The sequence below is a fragment of the Phalacrocorax carbo genome, chromosome 4 (assembly GCF_963921805.1).
Source record: "Phalacrocorax carbo chromosome 4, bPhaCar2.1, whole genome shotgun sequence".
NCBI classification, from domain to species: Eukaryota; Metazoa; Chordata; class Aves; order Suliformes; family Phalacrocoracidae; genus Phalacrocorax; species Phalacrocorax carbo.
The window spans coordinates 29,061,431-29,081,276 of record NC_087516.1 but is presented as its reverse complement, the minus strand read 5'-3'; the positions used below and the strand labels follow the sequence as shown (position 1 = coordinate 29,081,276).

The following is a 19,846-nucleotide window of genomic DNA, read 5'->3' as shown; positions in this document are numbered from 1 at the left end:
ACTGCTCAGTGGATTATCATGAACTCTAGATTTTCAAAGAGCAAGATGGCTTACTTCAGAGATAAGCAAACAGACAGTTCCTCTCTCATCCCCAGCAGATCAAGGTGGAAAGGAATATTTAATTTATAGGGAACGATTTACACTCTGGATTTAGGCCCTTTTCTGCTGTTTCAAAACTGTCCGAGAGTATGAGTCCCCCACCCCAGGTGACCAGGCTTAATGTTGCTTGCTGTATTTTTGCCTTCTTTTATGGGCTGCAAGCAGTTCACTATAAGGAGCTATCACACTGTATTCTAACTCCATACTGGTTACTCAGTGGTTTCATAGAATGATTTCTTTTCCTTGAACGGACACCTTATTTTTGTATTGAAGGAAGGAGCTGGGAACCTTTCCAGGAGAGGGATATAAAAATGGGTTTGGAAATGTTATATTTCAAACTTTATGTAGTGCAGCTTCTACTAGTTTAGTACATTCTTCCTGGGCCTAATTTAAGGCTCCTTTGGAAGGAAGAATATTTACATGTAAGTTTTCCTTCTTGTTACATTTACACAACGTAAGTGCATGCCTGGCAGAGTGGAAAGAACTATGATAAGTTTTCTCCTTTGATCTTTTAACTCCTCTTGCTATGGCCAAGGCTGTCTCTCTGAATATGCTAAGAGCTCTTCAATTTGGCAAATAATACTTCGCTTATACTGATAAAATTTGCTACAGGTGACTGAGCATGGCAGAAGATTGAGTTGTTCCCCATGTGAGTGAAAATTCATGGACAGCATTGTGCAGTATTCAGGCAGCTTTACTTATTATCTTGTGGGCAGGCAGGCCTTTGAATTTTTTCAAGAAAATGCTTTGATATTTTCACTGGCATCTTAAAAATAAGCCTGACATTTTGCCACTAAGAAATAATAGAAAAAAGGAATTAGAAATGGAATAAAAGATCAATAGTGAATGAAAGCTCATATATATCTATCTCAAACAGCCATCATCAAAATGCTCAAGAAAGACAAAAGTCTTTTCCGATGAAGCAGGCACTCCACCATTGACGTATCAATCTTGAGCTTGTAGGGAGACCTACAAAGCATCCTCAAAGATGAAACTGGAAACTAAGCTTTATGGCTGTACTATTCATAATCAGAAGAGTGAAATGATATGGGTACAAAATACTTGTTGAAAAAGCTGCTGCTTATAACCCTGTGTAGTTTAATTGCACAGCACTCTGAATGGCTGTACTTGGTGGAACAGAGGAGGTAGCGACTGCTGTATGGGTTGAAATATTTTATATGAGTTTGTTAGGAAAGAAAATACTGATGGATCTGCAAGTTCAGAGCAATTGTTCCAACCTGTACGTAACCTGGAATTTGTTGTTTTGATTTGACCAAAAAAGGAGCTTGTGTGCCTGAAAACTTTCCTGAAAACTATTTTTTTTGCAGTTAGATAAGGTATTGCAATAGAAGTACTATTTTTCTATAAAAGACAAAGATTAATTTTGGCATTTTTCTTTTTCTGCAATCCTAAAAAGTTGGTTTAGTAGTTTTGTCTTGTTTTGTCTGGGCTGTTGTTTCCTGTTGGGGTTCTTGTTAATCAAACTGAATAAACCTAATTATGTTTATGGCATCTTCAGTGACAGCCGTGCAGATCATCCGCCAGCTTTGATCCTTTATATCTAGCACGCAGGCTGTCCATTTGAATCTTCATGCATTTTCCAGAATTAGGAGTATTTTAAAATATTTCAAGTATTTAACTAATACCAAGCAAATGCATTTGTTATATAAAGTATTTATTCTTCTCCTGTGTAGTGATTCACTTATGAGAAATTAAGCATTCAGTGACTCTAAGGTTGATAATATACCATATGTAGGGTAATTAAACATTACTGAAACATCTGTGACACACCTTCAAAACACAACTCTTCTCTTTGCCTGTTTTCTAGAGGCGAAGTCCCAGCAGGGGGCTCCCAGGTAACACTGAGAAACCTTTAGTAGCTTTAATGCACACTAGCTGCCCACACTAGGATGGCAGCTGTGTACTTTAAAACTTCCTAGCATTTGAGTTAAATAACTCTAAATTACTTAGTCTTTTTTTTTTTTTTTTAAAGCATTTTACTTAAGGAAGGTTTTAGTTGCTAAACTCTTTTTGGCTCATCTTGAAGTATTTCAGTGGAAATTGCTTGTTCCTTGGATCCAAAGGTAGATGATGACAAGCTGAATTTTTCGCCTTAGATCTTTCAAAAATCTGGCTTAGGTAGGCCTTGTGCCAATTTAGGCTTAACACCCTCTAACATCCCAGAGAGAGCTTGCAATTCTTATGCATTTTACTAATTTTCTGCAAACAGGTTAAGTGTATACCTTGTATCAAGAAGAGGCAGCATTAATGGTACTAAGAACAGAATTCTCAGTCTCATGTAAGGAAATAATTTAAAAAATGGAAAATTGATATATGGTCCTAGAGTACTGAAAAAAAAAAAAGCACTAATTTTATAGCTGTTTCATTTATTTGTTTCAGTGAAAGACTCAACAGTTGGAGGTTGGAGAACTTGTAACAAGACAAGTAGGCCAGTAGCCAACTGTATATCAAATTATGCCAGCTGGGGTCAATGGAATAATTCTTAGGAAATAATGTGACAATTTCTTATTCTCTTCCTTCCCCCTATTTGCAAAACGTCTGACTAGAGATTAATCAAAAGTATTTCTTCAGAAACATTTCTTCAGGTATTGAAATATCTCTTGTAGAATAGTTTATGAGCTAATAAAATAGAAATTGAGATTTTTTTTTTATTATTTTTATTGGTGTGTTCCACAGATATTTTCTGACAGAAGAAAATAATGGGAAGTGGGTTAAGACATTATTTGAACTAAATCCTTACCAATAAAATAAATCTGTGAAACGTTTTTATTTCTGTCCCTTAATCAGAACATCCTAAAAATAATAAATACAGCATTGGGGACATATAGGTGGTTTTCTTGGATAACTGTTAGGCCTTTTAAAAACTCTTAAATACTATATCTCACTTTACCAAAAAACAGCCTTAAGAGATATGTCCTTTTGTTTGTGAAAATGTTTATTATCAAACCTGAGAACAAGTTTAAAATGTCCCACATTAGCTAATAAAACCTAAAATACTAAGATTTCCACACAAGATTTACTTTCCAAGCATAATTTACACAAATATATTAGGAACAGCACTGAAAGTAGATTTATGCTTCCAATATAACTACTTGATCACACTGTCTTACACAGTTTACAAATCCATCTATCTAAAGATTATGAAAAATGCTGCATTTGCAGTCTCTTGTAACCATGCTTTCAGAGGTGGCTAGAGTGGGTCTGCTAAAAGAGACAGCAGCAGCATGCAACAGAGCACCAGATAGTTAAAATTCCCAGGCCCAAGAAGTGCTAAGGGGTCTAAACTTCCCCAAATTTCTTCTGCCTGTGCCATGAGGCATGGGAGTTGTCAGCTTACCCTTTGTATAGAACTTTTCTCAGATTATGAGCTTTTCTGTCTGATATATAGAAATGATGGTAATATAAGAGGGTGTATACATATTTTTTTGGAAGATGATTGGTGTCTCGTTGGACCAAGGCTATTGTCCTTTCATGCATGTGGCTTCGAAAAATTGGAATTTGACATTTCTTCATGAATGTGAAAACTGGGCCCCCCTGTTTAAGAAGCTGAGGGAACTGCTCAAGCAAGTCCAGCGGAGAGCTACCAAGATGATCAGGGGACTGGAGCATCTCCCTTATGAGGAAAGGCTGAGAGACATGGGTTTGTTCAGCATGGAGAAGAGAAGACTGAGGGGGGATCTTATCAATATTTATAAGTATCTGAAGGGTGGATGTCAAGAGGATGGGGCCAGACTCTTTTCAGTGGTGCCCAATGACAGGCCAAGGGGCAATGGGCACAAGCTGGAACACAGGAAGCTCCACCTCAATGTGAGAAAAAAAGCTTCTTCCCTGTGAGGGTGCCAGAGCAGTGGCACAGGCTGCCCAGGGAGGCTGTGGGGTCTCCTTCCCTGGAGACATTCAAAACCCACCTGGACGCGTTCCTGTGCCCCCTGCTCTGGGTGTGCCTGCTCAAGCAGGGGGGTTGGACAAGATGATCTCTAGAGGTCCCTTCCAACCCCTGCCATTCTGTGATTCTATGAAAAACTGGACAATTTTCATGTGTGGAAAATTCATAGCTTTGCAAAAGGTAAGCAGAAATAATTTGTACTTTTTCTGATTTGGTTTTAGGTAGTCTTTCCAAAGGGAAGCTAAGCATATACACTAGCTGACCTGACTCTAGGATGAACCTGTGTGCAGTTCTTTAGTGTGTATGTGTTTTTGTTGTTTTGTTTTGGGGTTTTTTGGTGAGGTGTGTTTTGGTTGCTGTTTTGGGTTTGTTAGGGTTTTTTTTTTTGTTGTGTGGATTTGGTTTTTTTTAATTGAATTTCAAGAATTGGAGCCAGTGCCTCTGTCAATGGGACATGCTGTTGCTGGTACTGAGGTCGGAGGCTGTGAATGCTGTGTTACTCTCACTCATGAGCAGGTACCTCAGCTGAGGTGACACCAGCCATGCTGGGTGTAGACAACACTGAGGCTGATGTTGCTGCCTGATGATTTACGCAGAGATTGAGAAATAGTTTCCAGTCAGCTCCTGTGTAGGTCGCTCCCATGTAAATCTACCTACTGTATGTATCACTGCTGAGTAAGTTTCAAGTGGCTTTGTCCATGCTTTAGGCTCTGAGTAGCTCCAGTACTTCTGATACTTCCAGATACTTCTAGATTCTTCCCTGAAAGATGATGTCTAATTATATTTGTAATGCAATGAAATATGTCATCCAAAACTACATAAATTGTGGTTCAAGTACCCACCACCTCATGTCTGCTCAGGTTGACTTCTCAGTCTAACAAAAACAGGTCAGACTTGTAGTTTAAGGTGGGATTGTATTTTCAACGTTACAGCAATACTTGGTAATCTCATTTTATTAATGGCAGCTATGAGACTATGTATGTTGATACTATAGCAAAAGTGCCGAATAATAGAATGTACTATTGTATTTTATAGAGTAATTCATTTTATGTTTTATTATACTCAAGGGCTTGGCTATTTTCTAGGTTGTAAATTCTCTTGTGGCTATTTCTAAACTAGGCCAATGATATTTCAGAAGAAAGGCTAATCCTTTTTTTTTCTTAAGTGGAAATATTTGTAGAAGAGTGAGGGCTAAAGAGAAAATATATTGCCAGAAAACATTTTTTTTTAATGCATGATTACTTTCATCTTAGCATTGTACTCAGAAAGCAGTTCTTAATCTGTTTTAAAATTATTGAAAAACACTGCGTTTGATTGCCTTAGTGAACCAATCAAGGCAGGGTTGCTCTTGATGCTGATACCCTTAAACACTTGATGTGGTACAAGCCAACCTTCTGCATGCTGTGCCACAGAGCAGGTACAGCCTGATGGCTGTGAGCTTTGCAAGCAAAGGAGATGCCTCTGAGAAGCAGCAGCCCCCACAACTTGGTACCTTTTATTAATTTTCCTTCTTTACTTTGTGTGTCTTTAGTGAACGGGCTGTCCCAGCATTTGTTCAGGACTTCAGCATCTTCAGGGTAGTGGTCATTAGGACAGTTCTTGCCTCTTAGAGAGAATACCCAGATTAAGACTCCTCCCTCTTGTGGGTCTAAGTGCATTCATCAGTTTGGTGCAGGTCTGGTAAAATACTTGCTGCCTCCCCTAGGGGCTTAATTTACGTGCCTGATACTTCTATTGCATAGAAAAGGTCCAGATTTACCCCTCACCCTCCACCCCTTTGATTTTGGTTGAACAGGTACTTCACTGATGTCACTCATCAACATCAATATAAATGAAATGAGGGTGAGGTTGGTTTTGAGCAGCTAAGAACTTAGGTTTTCTCCCTCAATAATTGTTCTCAGCACACTCGAAATTAACAGCATGCAAATTGAAGATCTGGAGCAAAGTACAACTTTATTACTGTCCCTTTTAAATTTTTATTATTAGAGGGGAAATGGATTTGCTTTTCATTAAATGTCTTTTTAATGAACTTCAAGACCTGGAGAACACACATACTGTGGTATGTACCAAATGTATGCTGGTATGAAATGTACTACATAAAGTGTGTTAGAGATCTGTACTGAATCCTAGTAAGCTAGTTATGTACCTGTATATAGCATTATATAAAAACATATCTTAAATAATCTGTAGTGCTAACAAAAGCTCCTTTCTCAGCTGATACCTACCCCCTAAAATCAAGTAAAGAAAGACTCTTAAAAGACTGCCTATGTTATTATTGAAGTGATTCTTAGAGTGTATATAAATTTATTTGAAATTCTTCTTGATCAAAGGTACTTCAGTGTTAATCTCTATCATTACATTTATTTTTACTTAATTTCTGTCTCCCAATGTGTTTGAGGCAATTATAAATAGCATTATTTATACGTATTAGAGATGAGCTTTGGTGTGGAGTTCTTTAATATTTTTTTTTACTATTTATTTATAAAGGACCATTATATTTAGAAGTGCAGTTTTGATGCAGATTGGGTTGACAGTGGCAGAGTAATAATTCCAAAGTATTGGAAGACATTTGCACTTCTGATGTGAGAGAAAGGGAAGATTTGCTCAGATTTAATAGGCAGAACATAGTCTGTAAAATACAGCATAAGAAAATAATCCATAACCAATTTATACCAAGACAGCAAGAGAAGATGTGCTGCATAGAAAATATGTAATCCATGCTTTGCAGTGTCCTTCAGCTTTAAAATTGAACATCTGTTAAATGTTGTCTAATTATTTTTTTATTATTCTTTGGATAGTATTCATGTGGTTAAATAGTATTTTAACAATATTAATACATTTAGAGAGGTGACATAATTTCAGTAATCTGAGTTTGATCTAGAATCTTCTTGAATTAAGTAATCTTTGAATAAAGGTTAGTGGGCTTTGCTCTACCAAATGCTTAAAATTCAGTTCTTCAAAGTGCTGTACTTGATAGCCACAATCAATTATAGCATCTAAAGTTTGTGTTTAAATTCAAGCCCGTGAAGCCAGTTGTTGTAACTCTACCACGCTGCTCATGTACTTAACTACTGATTACAAGAGCCACCACTTACATATTTAAAGCTGAGTCCATGTTAAGTACTTATGTTTTTATTGTGTGCGGGGTTTTTTTTTTTTGTTTTTTAATATACTCTCTATAGGACTCATTCAGCCTGAAGTGTTTCTTCACCTTCCCTAGGTTATTTTCACATTAATAAAAAATGCTAGGTGAAAATGGAACAAAAATAAAATTGGCTGAAATCAGAGGAGAAAGTTCCAAATCGAATACAGGGAATTATCTGACAATTCAGTAGGAGTTTCTGAATAGTTGCTCCCCACGGAGCTGTGTATTTCTGCCACATCTGCTGCTTACTGGGCGTAAGAGGTGGTAGAGACTGGCCATGCATGCTGCTGGAGGGATTTGAGTTTGCATGCTGTCAGTGATGAGAAGAGCACCTCTTTTTCGGATGGGTAGCTGGTGGCTTCCCCCTGGCTGTTTGTGAGGCCATTCATGCTAAAGGAAGCCAGCAAGGCTGTCTCTGAGTTACACCTGGGACTTCTTACCCTCCCCAGGTGGCTGGAGAGGACCCTACCTTGCTTTCTTTTTCTTATAGTTTTGAGCCTTCCACTTCCATTTGTGCTATTTATTAACTACCAATTTACTGCTTCATTTTATCAAGCCTGTGGGCTCCATTTTATGTTTGACACTGAATAAAACCCAGTGTTTTGGAAGCAGTATTTTTGGTTTGCACACAGAACCCCATAAGCAGTTACAGGGTTTCTGGTTTACCTGCCATAGTAAAGGTCTATGTAAATTATGCCCTGTAAGCTTTAAGGGAGGTACTCACTTTTGTCTTAAACTTCATCAGTTTTGGCTGTGTGCTTGCAGTTATAAATTACTGCAATGCCCTTGGTCTCATGTATTCTTCATCAAACGATGTTCAAGAAATTATAAAACCCTGTGTTGATTGGTATGTTACGTTATGTATGACAAATATCTGAGTAAGGTAGTAGTGAGATTGCATTTTGCTGTATATACAGCATTACATGGACATAGCATAAAGGTTACAAATCTAACCACTCCAGAGCGAGGAGATGCCTGAACTGAGGTTCCCTTTACTTTTCAACTGTGGTGCTAAGCAGTGAGGTACGCAGCAGCCTCTGCGAACGGCTATAGAGCAGTGCAGTTTCCCTCCAGTGCCCAGCTAAATAGTGGAGAAGTAAAACAATGATGAATGGAGCTTCATGCAGTGAAGGGAATAAATGAGCTGGTCCCCCACTGATTTATCATCCTTACCATCCTGTAGCACTCTGTCCTATCCAATCTTTGTACATTAAGTAGGGGAACAAGAAACTGTAGGCTGGGCACGAAGAGTACTGGGAGCAGCTGGAGGAGGCAGGTCTGGGGAGAAGTGTTCACACCTGGAGAGGAGAGTGCAGCTAAGATGGTGGGGAGTGTAAATGTGGGTTTCAATCTAAGCTGGAGAAAATTCTGGGTGGACCTGAAAAAAACTGTTTCTGAAATGCAATAGGCCCGGTGGGGAAGTAGAGCTTTGTGCTGCTACTGCCGTGTTGCCTGCTGCTACCAAGTTAGATGGCTGCAGGGGACACCCAGCCTGGGGAGGAGACAACCATTAAAAAAAAAAAAGTACTTTTTATTTGAACTAGAGTAATACAGTGGTTGTGTGTGGTGAGCTTAGGAGTGACTAGGTTAGAGTTCCTATATTCTTGCTATTTTTTTGTTTGGTGTCCGAATATAATTACATCTCTTCGTGTCTGAAAAACAAAGTGAGCAAATACAATTTCTGCAGGATTATTTTATTCTGTTCCACATTTTTCCCCTCAACTAGAGCATATAACTGGGTAACACTGAGAGCGCCTCATTCCCTGGCGTTCCTTCACCGTTCTTGCACAGAGCTATGAGATAGATTACACCTGTACTGCCCCCTTCCAGCAGTATTTGAACAAAAACATCCCTCAGCCTCTGTAAAAAAAAATAACCTGTGTCTTAGTACGCCAGTGCCTACTTGAGTGCTACTGTGCTTCATGCAGTAAATTGCAGACTGTAGCTGTATTGAGATGGTAAAATGTCTTTTTTTCCTCAGAAGGTATTACATGAACCAGTTTGCAATCGCTGTCAGATTAACTGCAGTGTGTGGGAAGTGACCTGGGGCAGACTGTGCCAAATTAACTGGTTTTGTACATGGTAAGAGCGATCCTGAAAATGTATTTTAGCTTATGGCAATGTCACATACTGATGGTGCTGCAGCTCCCAGGCAAGTTCAGATGTTCTTTGTTTTGACTTTGCAGCAGAGTGGAGGAGTCCCTGCTCAAGCATGAGAGACCATAAATGAACTTTGGTGCTTTTTTTCTTTGGTAACCTCCAAGGCTAAGGAGTAGCTCTTTCTCCTACAGCAGCTGAAGCCTGGTTAATAAATGCAGCTGTATTTTGGCCATGCATGCTGTCTTACGTGCATGGACTGTTGGTTCCAGCTGCTTTCTCCGCATGGGTTAAGGTACTGGTCATTGCTCTCTCATCTCCTTGCACCAGCCCCACTGTGCCCAAGGACGAGGTTACAGGCTAGGAAGAGGGATGACAGTAGGATTGACAGACGGGCACACACAATCTGAACAGTCCACAAGCAGCAGGAGGGGAAAAAAGAAAATCCATGTGCATCAGGATCAGTCTTCTGTGTCCCCTTCCTCTCCTTCTTTCCGAGCTAAACAAATGTTCCTAGCAGTCCACCCGCTGTGATTAGGGGCTATGCTGGCTGCCCATCAGGCATGCTTGCTTGTTTAAGGGTAGTCTGTTGGAAGAAAGTTCGCAGCACGCCCAGCGTGACCTGTGGCAGGCTGAACTGGCATCTGTGACACACATGTGAACTGCCCCCCTCACCCTTACCCCTTCCTAATAGCTATACATTGAGGAATGCATTCATTTGCCTCTGAATCCTGAAAAGTGGCCCTCAGAGACTGAAATGTTCTAGGACGTGGAAGAAATGACAAATATTTGATTGACTGACTTTTGCTAAGTTCTTGTATATCTTCAGGTTTCAAAAATATAAGGGAAGTCCCAGATTTGTTCTTATGAGCCTTAATACCAGGTAACCACATATGAAAACAGTAAGTAGGAGAACCTAAAGCTTTCAGTGTCAGCTGTGATCTAATGTCTTGCTCTTCCTTGGATTCTTTATTCCAGCATGACAATTCTTTTTAAAGATGCCCACTGCTAAATCTCTTGGCATTGACACATGGAAGAAATAGCTTTTTGTATCATTTTCAAAACTACTCTATCACCTGATAAAAGATTGCCTTATAAGTTGCCCTGTATTTTCCTGTAGAGTGAAATAAAAAGTAGCTTTTTATTTCAGTTAGATGACATAATTTTTTATGATGTAGGATTGCAGTAAATTTTTTTTTGGGTGGAGCTGTTTAGTAACACAGGTGAGGATAATCTTACTGAGTACCGGTACAAGTAGGCTGCTTGTTGCTATGGTGGGATGAGGTCAAATGTACCCAATACTGACTGTCTAATCAAACCCATGAAGGTGTTTGGAGGAAAACCAAAACTCCATAGCCCCAGATCATGGCAATACAAAACCAGTCCAAAAAGCAGTGAAATTTCACTGCACTAAAAGATGTGAGCTCCTGGCTAGCAAATTCCCTTAGTAACTCTTGGATAAATTGCCAAAATAGAGACAGTCAGGAAGGGAAGCTTGTACTTGAATTTACTTCCAAGATTATATTTAAACCCAAAGCATTCAGCATTTATAGCTTTTCTTGTATTCCACCTTTAGGATACGCTAGATGGACGTTCATGGGTATTGCATGAATAAGTGGTTAGTAAGTCTACCATTGCAAGGGTCAATTTATATTTGTGAATTGGCTGGAACTAGAGGGATTTACAGTGTTTACATCACAGAAGACCTTCTTTGTGTAAGAAGTGGTGAAGTTCTTATGTTGAAGGCAAAGATCATCCTTCCCCCCTCGCCTCCTTGTAGCTGTAGCAGTGGCTAGCAAAGTGGCATCCTCTGCCGCAGCAGTGTAAAAATGCATGGTCTCACTAAACCCAAAGGTAATTGGTGCTCCGAGGAAGACCTTTGCATACTTGTCACAATATGCTCAGTCCCCCTGCCTTGAAATAAATGAAGCCTTGCTCTAATGAAAGGTAGGTTTGTGTCTGAACCTCAGAAGGAAGGGAAATCTACGTAAAGGTATCGCTGAAGGTATGTTGCACTTCCTGACAAATAATAGTTTTTGAAGGATATGCTTCTTTCACTGCACCAGATTAAATTCTGCTGATACTTATTTTGAGGCAATGCCGTGATAACAGAACAGATGTCTTGGAAGCCATAAGATGTCATTGTTCTGCTAGTGAAATGCTGAGGATTAAGAGGTGGCATAAAAATATTAGGAAAGGATGATTTAATCAGAGCTTCTATTCTTGATATCATGACATAAGAATTTGAATATAGAATTTAATACAATAAATTAATAATGCTTCCTTAAATATCTTAAAGACAGACTACATCTCTAGCATCTTACCCAGGAAAGAGGGAGAAAGGACAAGCAAAAGAAACAACAGTATGTGTTACTTTGTGAATCTAGAGTTTTGGGAGGGATTTCCAGAGAATCCTGCCTGAAAAGGCAATAAAATTAATGAGACATGCTGCTAGGGACAAAAGGGTTATAGCTAATGGGATCTGATGACTTATTAAAAATAGGAAAAAAAATTAAGAATCATCCTGTATTTTACCAGCTGTACTGGGACCAGGCTATAGCTGTCTCAGACACGAGCCTCACAGTGCTGCAGGTTAGCACATTGATTCAAAGATTTTTTTTTTTTTCTTAGGAAGCAGGTGGCTACACCACAGAAAATAATAATAGTTGCTGGTGGGAGGACTCGGTAGAAACGGACAAATCATGTACATGATCAGGTACCTAATACTTAACAGTGACACTCAACTTCCCTGGCACATTTGAAATGGAATTCAATGGAAATATCAATGTGGAGTTAAATATGTTTATATGTGTTTACTTGCTTGGGCAATAGGACGAAAGAGTTATTTGGTTAATAATGCTGCACGTTATTCATTACTGTGAATAATTAACAGAAGTAGGATTTGTGGTAAGAGACATAACATGCACAGTTTTAGAGGGCAGAAGGTTTAGTTTAGGAGTATTCTGTGTCTGTACAAGTTTATATGTGCACACCATTCTTTAAACTGTGGGGATATAGCAGCTGAAAGTTACTGGAAAAAATAGCTAAAGGTTTTTCATCATAGAAATGGTACTATAATGGAGACATACTGAAGTGATAATGCTTTGTTATATGATCTAAAACCAGCCCAGTGTATTTGGTGCATATTCCCCTTGTTTATTCATCTGTAAAGCCAGATGATTAACCTTGTTTTATTTTTCCTCAACTCTGTTGAGACTGAATGTTGCATCAATGCCAAACTGCCGAGTACGTGGATGCAAGAAAAAGCACATTATTTAGAGCTGCTGTGCTTCTTCCAATTCCTGTTTAAAGCCGCCAGTAAAATTTCATATCTGAGCCTGAAAAGCAACATTTAACTCTGGACTGAAAATGGAAAATTTGTGTGGGGAATAGGAGGCACAGGGGGAAGCAAGTATTTAAATTGTCCTTTAGAGATGGTTTAAGGCCCTGCCTAACTTGCTGGGAACTCAGACCCTGGCCTGTAGTGTCATTAGTGTTGCCTGTCTTGTTCAAGTCATGCCAGGCCAATGCTCTGCCTTCAGTAATGAAAGTGAAACCCACAGGTCACAGCACCTCTATGAGAGATTTGGTGGTTGTCTTTACCCTATCTACTGCATAGAAGCTAAACACAAGCTAGTATGTTGCAAAGTTTCTTCCCTTCTCGTGAGACTAAGATTGGAGCTGTACTCAAATTTCTAACAGGCAATGCTGAATTTTACCTAAGAACATTTTCTGCAGTGTTTTCTCCTGTATTATTTCTTGTGAGGCGTATGTGTCGGCTGGTATATGAAGAAATTGCTGTTTGTATGATCTAAAGGTAATCTATAGCCTGACAAAAGCATATTTATTACCATGAGGAAAGTGACCACTAATAGTTACAAACTTAGTGCAATAATTGCCAGCTGTTTTATGAAACCTGTTTCAGTATCTCATCTTAGTTCTTTCTTCTGCTCATTTGTTATCTGTGTCTTTGAACAGATCTTTCTTGTGGGTTGGGGACACTACACGTGTTTTCACTGGCAGCTGGCAGACCAAAGTCTGCTCACCAGATGTATCTAAACAGCTGCCTTGTACTTGGAGTTAAAAATGGCACATCAGCTTGAGCTGTGAAAAAGACCTGACAGCTCAGTGTCTCTTTCTGCATGTGGCTGGTGATGACAAAGCTGTTGGTGGAGATGGTCATGTCTGGCAGTATTTGGCCCTGCTGCACCCTGAGCCCCTGCTGCCTTCTCTGGGTGAGAAGGTGGGGAAGCCAGGAGCCTGGGGGAGCCCCAGGTTACCCCTGTGCCAGCATGTATTAAGGGCATGAAGCAGGGGTGAGGGAGGAGAAGGGAATGGCCCGGTAGCAGAGTGCAAGTGTGTGGAATATAGGTTGCCCTTTATATGCGTGTGGGGTTTTTCTGTTTATTTGGCTTTTTTTGTTTGTTTGTTTTTCCTACTGAGAGCAGTGAGGTACTGGATGGGGTATTAACTTGCAGAGCTGCAGCTGTTGCAGAACTGCTGCTTAACCATTCAAATGTGAATGGTTATTTAATCTTATGAACTAGCAACATCGTTATGTGAAGGTGACCATCTTTGCTGTTGCACCGGAGGTTTGCCTGAACATCTCTGAGAGGAAGAGCACAGGCGTTATCCTTGGGCAGGGTCACAGCTTCTCGGCCAGGCGGGTGCTTTGTGGATGAAGCACATGAGAGGACTTGCAGCAGGTTCACCAGATGTGTCACAGCTTCTTTTGCTACCTCTGCAGAAGATAGTTATTGATATAGATGTATGGCACGTGTATGGAAGTACGTGCTGGGCATACATTTCTAGGTGTGGTTTATATTGTATAAAACTGCTTGTGAGGGACTACTTGGCTTTAATGCACATTGTTGCCACTGTGCAAGTCCTGGAATGTAAATAAATTTCGTTTCTGTCCTTAAAAAAAAAATTTTAAAAGTTCCTAGACCAGAAGGTCCTCTAATTATAACTTTCCTGCTAAGCTGATTTTCAGGAGTCAGTTTGATTCAAAGGAACTGTAGGAGGTCTGAAGGCAATGGGAAAGATGTATTTTTCAAGTGCACTGTTTAGCAGATGATAATGACGGCCTGTACTCTATCAGCTATTTCCACATGGGTCCCTTGTTTTCTTTTTCACAACTGAAGTAGCAGTTTTTCTGTACCAGAACAGATCTGGCTGTAGCAAAGTGCCTGAGTGGTCCTTGGGTAGCAACTCATGCAGTGCCTGTGAATCTGCCAAGTTCAAAAGGAAACTTATGATGAACCAAAACAATAATTTTTAAACAATTTTTTTCATTTCTTGTGAAGCTTGAATTGGTGGGTTGGAAGGCTTTTTCTGACTCCATGGGTAGTGTTGTATTTTAAAAGGTTATGATTTTATAGGCTAAGTGGTCATTTCAAACTTTTATTTTTCCCCAAATATTACTTTCATTTTTAATTACCACAGCAGGGTTTTTTGTTTGTTTGTTGTTGGTTTCCCCCCCCCCCCCCCCCCCCCCCCCAATCCTATCTTAGGCATCATTTTGAGGTATTTCAGCTAGGTTTTATGCTTTATGTTTTTTTTTCTGAGGAACTGAAATATGCTTCCAGGTTTATACTCTCCGGGCACTATTTTACCGTTGAATGATAACACTGATCAAAGGTTGTTTCAAGCAGGTAATGGGTGTTTTCCAAGCAATGCTACCTTACCTTTAAAAATAATGCAAAGCCTACTCAGGCTCTGCAGCAACCTCAACATAACAAATAACTTGGTTTAGTTTTAAATTTACATTTGTGTACCTTATAATTTGATCATGCCTGTTCAGATTTTAGAATTTATTTTTATCTATAGGGGTGAACATAGGTTGCACCATATGAAGAAGCAGTTGCAGTGAGATGAGGCAGCAATAAATCAAGGCAGATTAAAGAAAACACGTACTTGGGTGTATAGATAATCCTCAATTCATGTAAACTTTCAAATGTTCTCTTTTTATTCCCTACCAAATGCTGGTTACATTTCTTCAGATGACTCAAAATTTTATATTTTACATTGTTCTAAAGAACTGCTGGAGAATTTCAGAAGGAAGGAAATATTTATCTAAGCTATGATTGGTTGCCAGGAAAGAACTATAATAAAGAACTCAGTAGTAGTGTTAACATGCTCAGAAGAGCTGAAAGAAACAGAGGCGTTAGGCTTTGTTAGTTATGGTTATAGCTATTAAAGGTAGTTTTGATGCCCTGAGGAAAATTCTCGGGGGTATTGTGTGGTCTAGATGAAGGGATTGCTGACTCACACAGCTGCACTGACAAACCAGGAAAAAAGGAGAGGATAGCAGCATTGGTACTACCTGCATTTACCAATCATGACTTGCATTCTGCCAGGACAGCCATACATCCAGTTAAAATACCCAACGTACCGTAGGCCATAAAGGACTGTCCCATCTGGATGGAGTCGAATCATTCGGTTTTTCACTGTCACCCCATGGACAAATGACTTCTTGTCATTTTGGAAATACGTGTCCGGCACCCAGAGCTGGTCAGCCACTCTGTTGTCCAAAGTTAGGTTCAAAGGTATTCCAGAATAAGAGAGCCTTTTATCCCTCCAGGACTGCTGGAAGTACATGGTCAGGGTGTAGTCCTAGGGAACAAATAAGAAGGGCTTTTTGTATTTTGCGTACTGATTAACTTAAATTTATTTTAGATAACTCTCAGTAGCTGAATACCAGTAGCAATAGGAAGTTTAAGGATCATTAAGATGTCATGAACTGTGATCATGTGTCTTGGGCTGTTCATGTTAATGTCAAACTTCACACTAGTCACCAATGGCAGTGACCACCCCCAGCCATGGGTTTTCAGAACCTCTTGAGGCAGAAGGAATAGGTGGCACATGTGGGTCTCCAGTCTGTGGATCACACTTGCATGTTTTTTGAGAAGTTTTCTTTAATGTGAAAAGAGCGGGGTTTAGCCGACCTCAGCCAAAAGCATTGCATACCATTGAGGACACTCGTGATATTCCCTGTCTTTGTCCTGAAGGATTCCCCCCACAATCCAGAAAGGCCAGAGGTCCCTAGACCTCCTAAGAAAGAGCAAATATGACCTCAGAACTTTTAATGCACAACTTCCCATTCTGCATCTGCTGAAGTTGCCAGATGTAATGACCTTAGATAGCGGGGCACATCTCCCCTCAGCCTGGGGAATGCAGTGTTTTCTGTCCTTGGTAATCAAATATTAGTGCATAGAAAATGAACACCTCTTGACTGTCATGTTGTGGCTTAGGTGAAATACCATTTAGGCAGGCCTTCAGCTTTCACTTAGTCTGAAAAGAAATTGTTCTGAAAGGCTTCTGGTCCAATTTACTATCTTGTGTCTTTCTGTAAATTTGGTGATTCTAAAGGTTGTCAGTTTTTTAAAACGGAAAAGCCCATTTATTTTGTAGCTGATGGATTTCTTAAAAGATGACTGGAACAACAGTATGTGGAGTATTACTGTTCTCTTCCTCATCTCCTCCCCCAGCCCCCTTTTTCAAGTGACAGGTCATTTTGTCACGTCTTAACAGTAGAAATGCAGCAGAATTATAGATATTATTGAAAAAAATGGTTAGGGGTAAGATATTCTTCTATGTGAGGGGAAAGCCTTACCTCTGCCATCCTCACAAATCCTATCCTGGACTGTAATTTTTGAAGAAATAGAGAATAAAAGCTGTCTGATGTGATTTGCTCTCTTCATCTTCAGTGGCTTCTTAAGACTGTACTGTTGCCATGAAATCAAAGCAGAGTTGTTACCTTTCAAAAAGACTTTCTGCCTGAAACGTTGCATCTAGCAGAGCTATAAACTATAGACTTAACATCAGTAAAAGAACTTAATGAAAATATGGTCCTTGCTTGCCCTGGGCCTGTAGGAGTTGTTTTGTATGGAGGAAATGCCATGACTTGATGATCAATGGTCATACACAATAGGACAATCACATCCATTCTGAGCACCGATTTGCAAAGGTTTCATAGATATGCCCTTTTTCCAGGCTGGCAAGATGATGGTTGCCCGTGACAGAGCCAAGAGGTGGTATGCTGAAGGCATAAGTTTTCTTTTTTTTTTTTTCTTTTCCTGGCCCAGGTAACTAGGAGGAGGTCAGGACAGCTTCTTTTGCTTTTCAGACCACGTTGTTCATGCCTGGAACTATGAAGTAATGCAGTAGTTTGTACACTGTGCTCTGCTGATTAGGTGATTTATAATTTAAATAGCGGGATGGAGAAGCATGAACCCCAAGGAGGGAAGTAAAAATTGAACAGATTTGGGTTAGAAACAGACACTTAAAGAGAAGTTAAATCCCTTCCCTTTATCCCTCTTTTGCATATACAGACCCACAGACCAGATGGGAATTAGATAAGAAAAAATAATCACTTTTCTGGTGCGGTTTTAATGTGTTGTATCTGTTTTCTAGCCTGCCCTATTTCAAGCAACTTCAGGTAGAAAGTATTTAATAAATGGGTGATACAATTTAAATCTGCAGTGGCCAGTGTGTCATCTGCTATCCTCTACATCTTCTGCTTGATTCAGCAGAGCCTATGCAGTCTGCAGCACTAATGGAGTAGAAATTCCAGTTATACATAATTTTTTTCCCTTCCTGCTATCCTTTTCACTAGGTCCTAAAGCTGCTTCTATAGAACTGTCATGCTATCCTGGAAAGAAGCTAACAATTGAGCGTGGTGCCTATGTAACGGTTCTAAAAGCTCAACCAAGAGAGAAAAATAGCCAAGACAAGCTACAACGCATCTTAAAGGAGGTGATCAGGTGAGAAAAAGAAATTCTGTCTCTTGGCTATGGCTAATAGAAGGAAATCAGTTGCTATTTTTAGCATCATAGTCTGCTTTAGAAATTTTATTTCATCCAGCTGTGCTATATACAGAATACTGCTCTTGGTAACACTACGGTACGGAGAGACTGATCCTCTGCCCTGCAGTCGTGCTATACTATGTAGAAGCCTGTGGCAAGCCAACAAGTGTCAACAGGGAGAAAAGAAATCTGAGTTTTGTCCTTAAGGATTCTCAGTGTTTCTTAACTCAAAGAATTAGCTATTTTTTTTTCAATTCCCCAGAACATGGAGGTATTACTCATTCAGTATTTTAATGAAGAAAATGAAGAGTTGCATGTCATGATTGTGAGCGTCCCTGTTGCTCTAAGTTTCTTCTTTGAAAAGCATAGTTAATTTTCATGAAAAGCAAGTTATATCTGAGCTATAATAATCCAAATTACATAGCTATATGTTTTCTATTTTTTTAATTGAATACAGCCTTACAATTCTTATATTTAATCAGTGAACAATGAAATTTTGGCAAACCATATGGCTAGCCACATCTTGGAGGTTTTTGTATTCTTTTTAATATTTTACAGTGGTGTGAGTGAAGTGAGAATTTAGTGACTACTTGCTTTCTACCCTGTAAAATTTGCCGGGGATTTTGTGATCTTGAGCTCTAAAGTGTACGCATAATTTCTGAATCTTTCATATCTATAGTGGTGATTGGCTGCAGAATTTTTTTAGCTTTTTATGACAGCTTCCCAAGATCTCAAGCATCAGTCTAGATATGAAAGTAAATCAGACTATGTTTAACTTCTGTATTTAAGAATTTCTGATCAGGAGTTAAAAAAGCAGGGCCCAATGTAAAATTAAAAGAGCATCTGTTTCTGCACGTAACTGTTCTTTTAAATTTGTTTAAAAAATTTTGCTTTTTTTTAGAAGCACACTAAATATTTTTTGCCTAACTGTACTTCCTATAACAAAAGAAAAAGCTACAATGCTGCATGATATTTCACTAGATTTAACTGAGCTGTCTGTGTTTTCCGCAAGTGCCTCCCTGCTTTTCCAGAGCATAGTCAACTTTCCTAGTGGTAAATGTCTGACACCAATGATAAAGTTGTTTTGATGTGTGTTGATTTTTTTTTTTTAATGTGATGAAGTCTGATTTGTTAGAATGAGATGGGGTTTTTTCCTTTCTTAGTAATTGTAGTGCAAATTTTTTTAAAAAAAAACAAAACTGGAAATGTGTAAGTGAGCATGTGTAGATGTGCACTATAACACGTAAGCCAATCAAACTGTTTCAATGAGGTGCATTAGGATGCTAAGACAAATACACGCTAGTCCTAGGTAAGAGAGATTCTGTGAAAATGTAAGTAAGAGAAACTAGCCTATTTTACTGAAAATGGCAAATTATTTCTTAATCTGAATTTAAGAAGCCTCATAAATAAATATTGGCACCAAGCTTCACAATTTGCTTGGGTAATATAAATTTCTTGTAGTACAGGAAGTGAATGGACCAGTGATGCATATTGTACTTGAAGGCAGAAGAACAATTTCTAGTTCCAGTAAGTAATAGACTGGAGAGTTCCCATACAATACTAAATTTCCTTTTGATTGCTATGTTTTGGTTCACTCATCATTTTTTCTTTGTGCAATACATATAGATGATGTAAGGGCAATAATGGAATTTTTCTTTCCTGATAAGCCTCTGCAGCTCTCTGAAACCAGTAGAGATGCATTAAAATAGCTAGATAATTTGGACTTGCTGGTAATTTCCACTGTGTCATTTACCAGTTCAGCACAGCAGAATATAATGTGGAATACATTGT

At 39.2% G+C, this 19,846-nt stretch overlaps 1 protein-coding gene across 4 annotated transcripts in view; it reads right to left on the bottom strand.

Annotated features, from left to right (window-relative positions):
* GABRB1 (gamma-aminobutyric acid type A receptor subunit beta1) overlaps positions 1–19,846 on the bottom strand; it is a 139,044-nt gene that overhangs the window by 49,144 nt on the left and 70,054 nt on the right. For all 4 annotated transcript variants that reach the window (XR_010372617.1, XM_064449379.1, XM_064449378.1 and 1 more), the window contains exon 4: positions 15,643–15,863. Coding sequence is in view for 3 of the 4 variants with exons in the window: in XM_064449379.1 (XP_064305449.1) it covers positions 15,643–15,863 (221 nt within the window). In the remaining variant the exon portion in view is untranslated. The remainder of the gene's footprint in view (positions 1–15,642; positions 15,864–19,846) is intronic.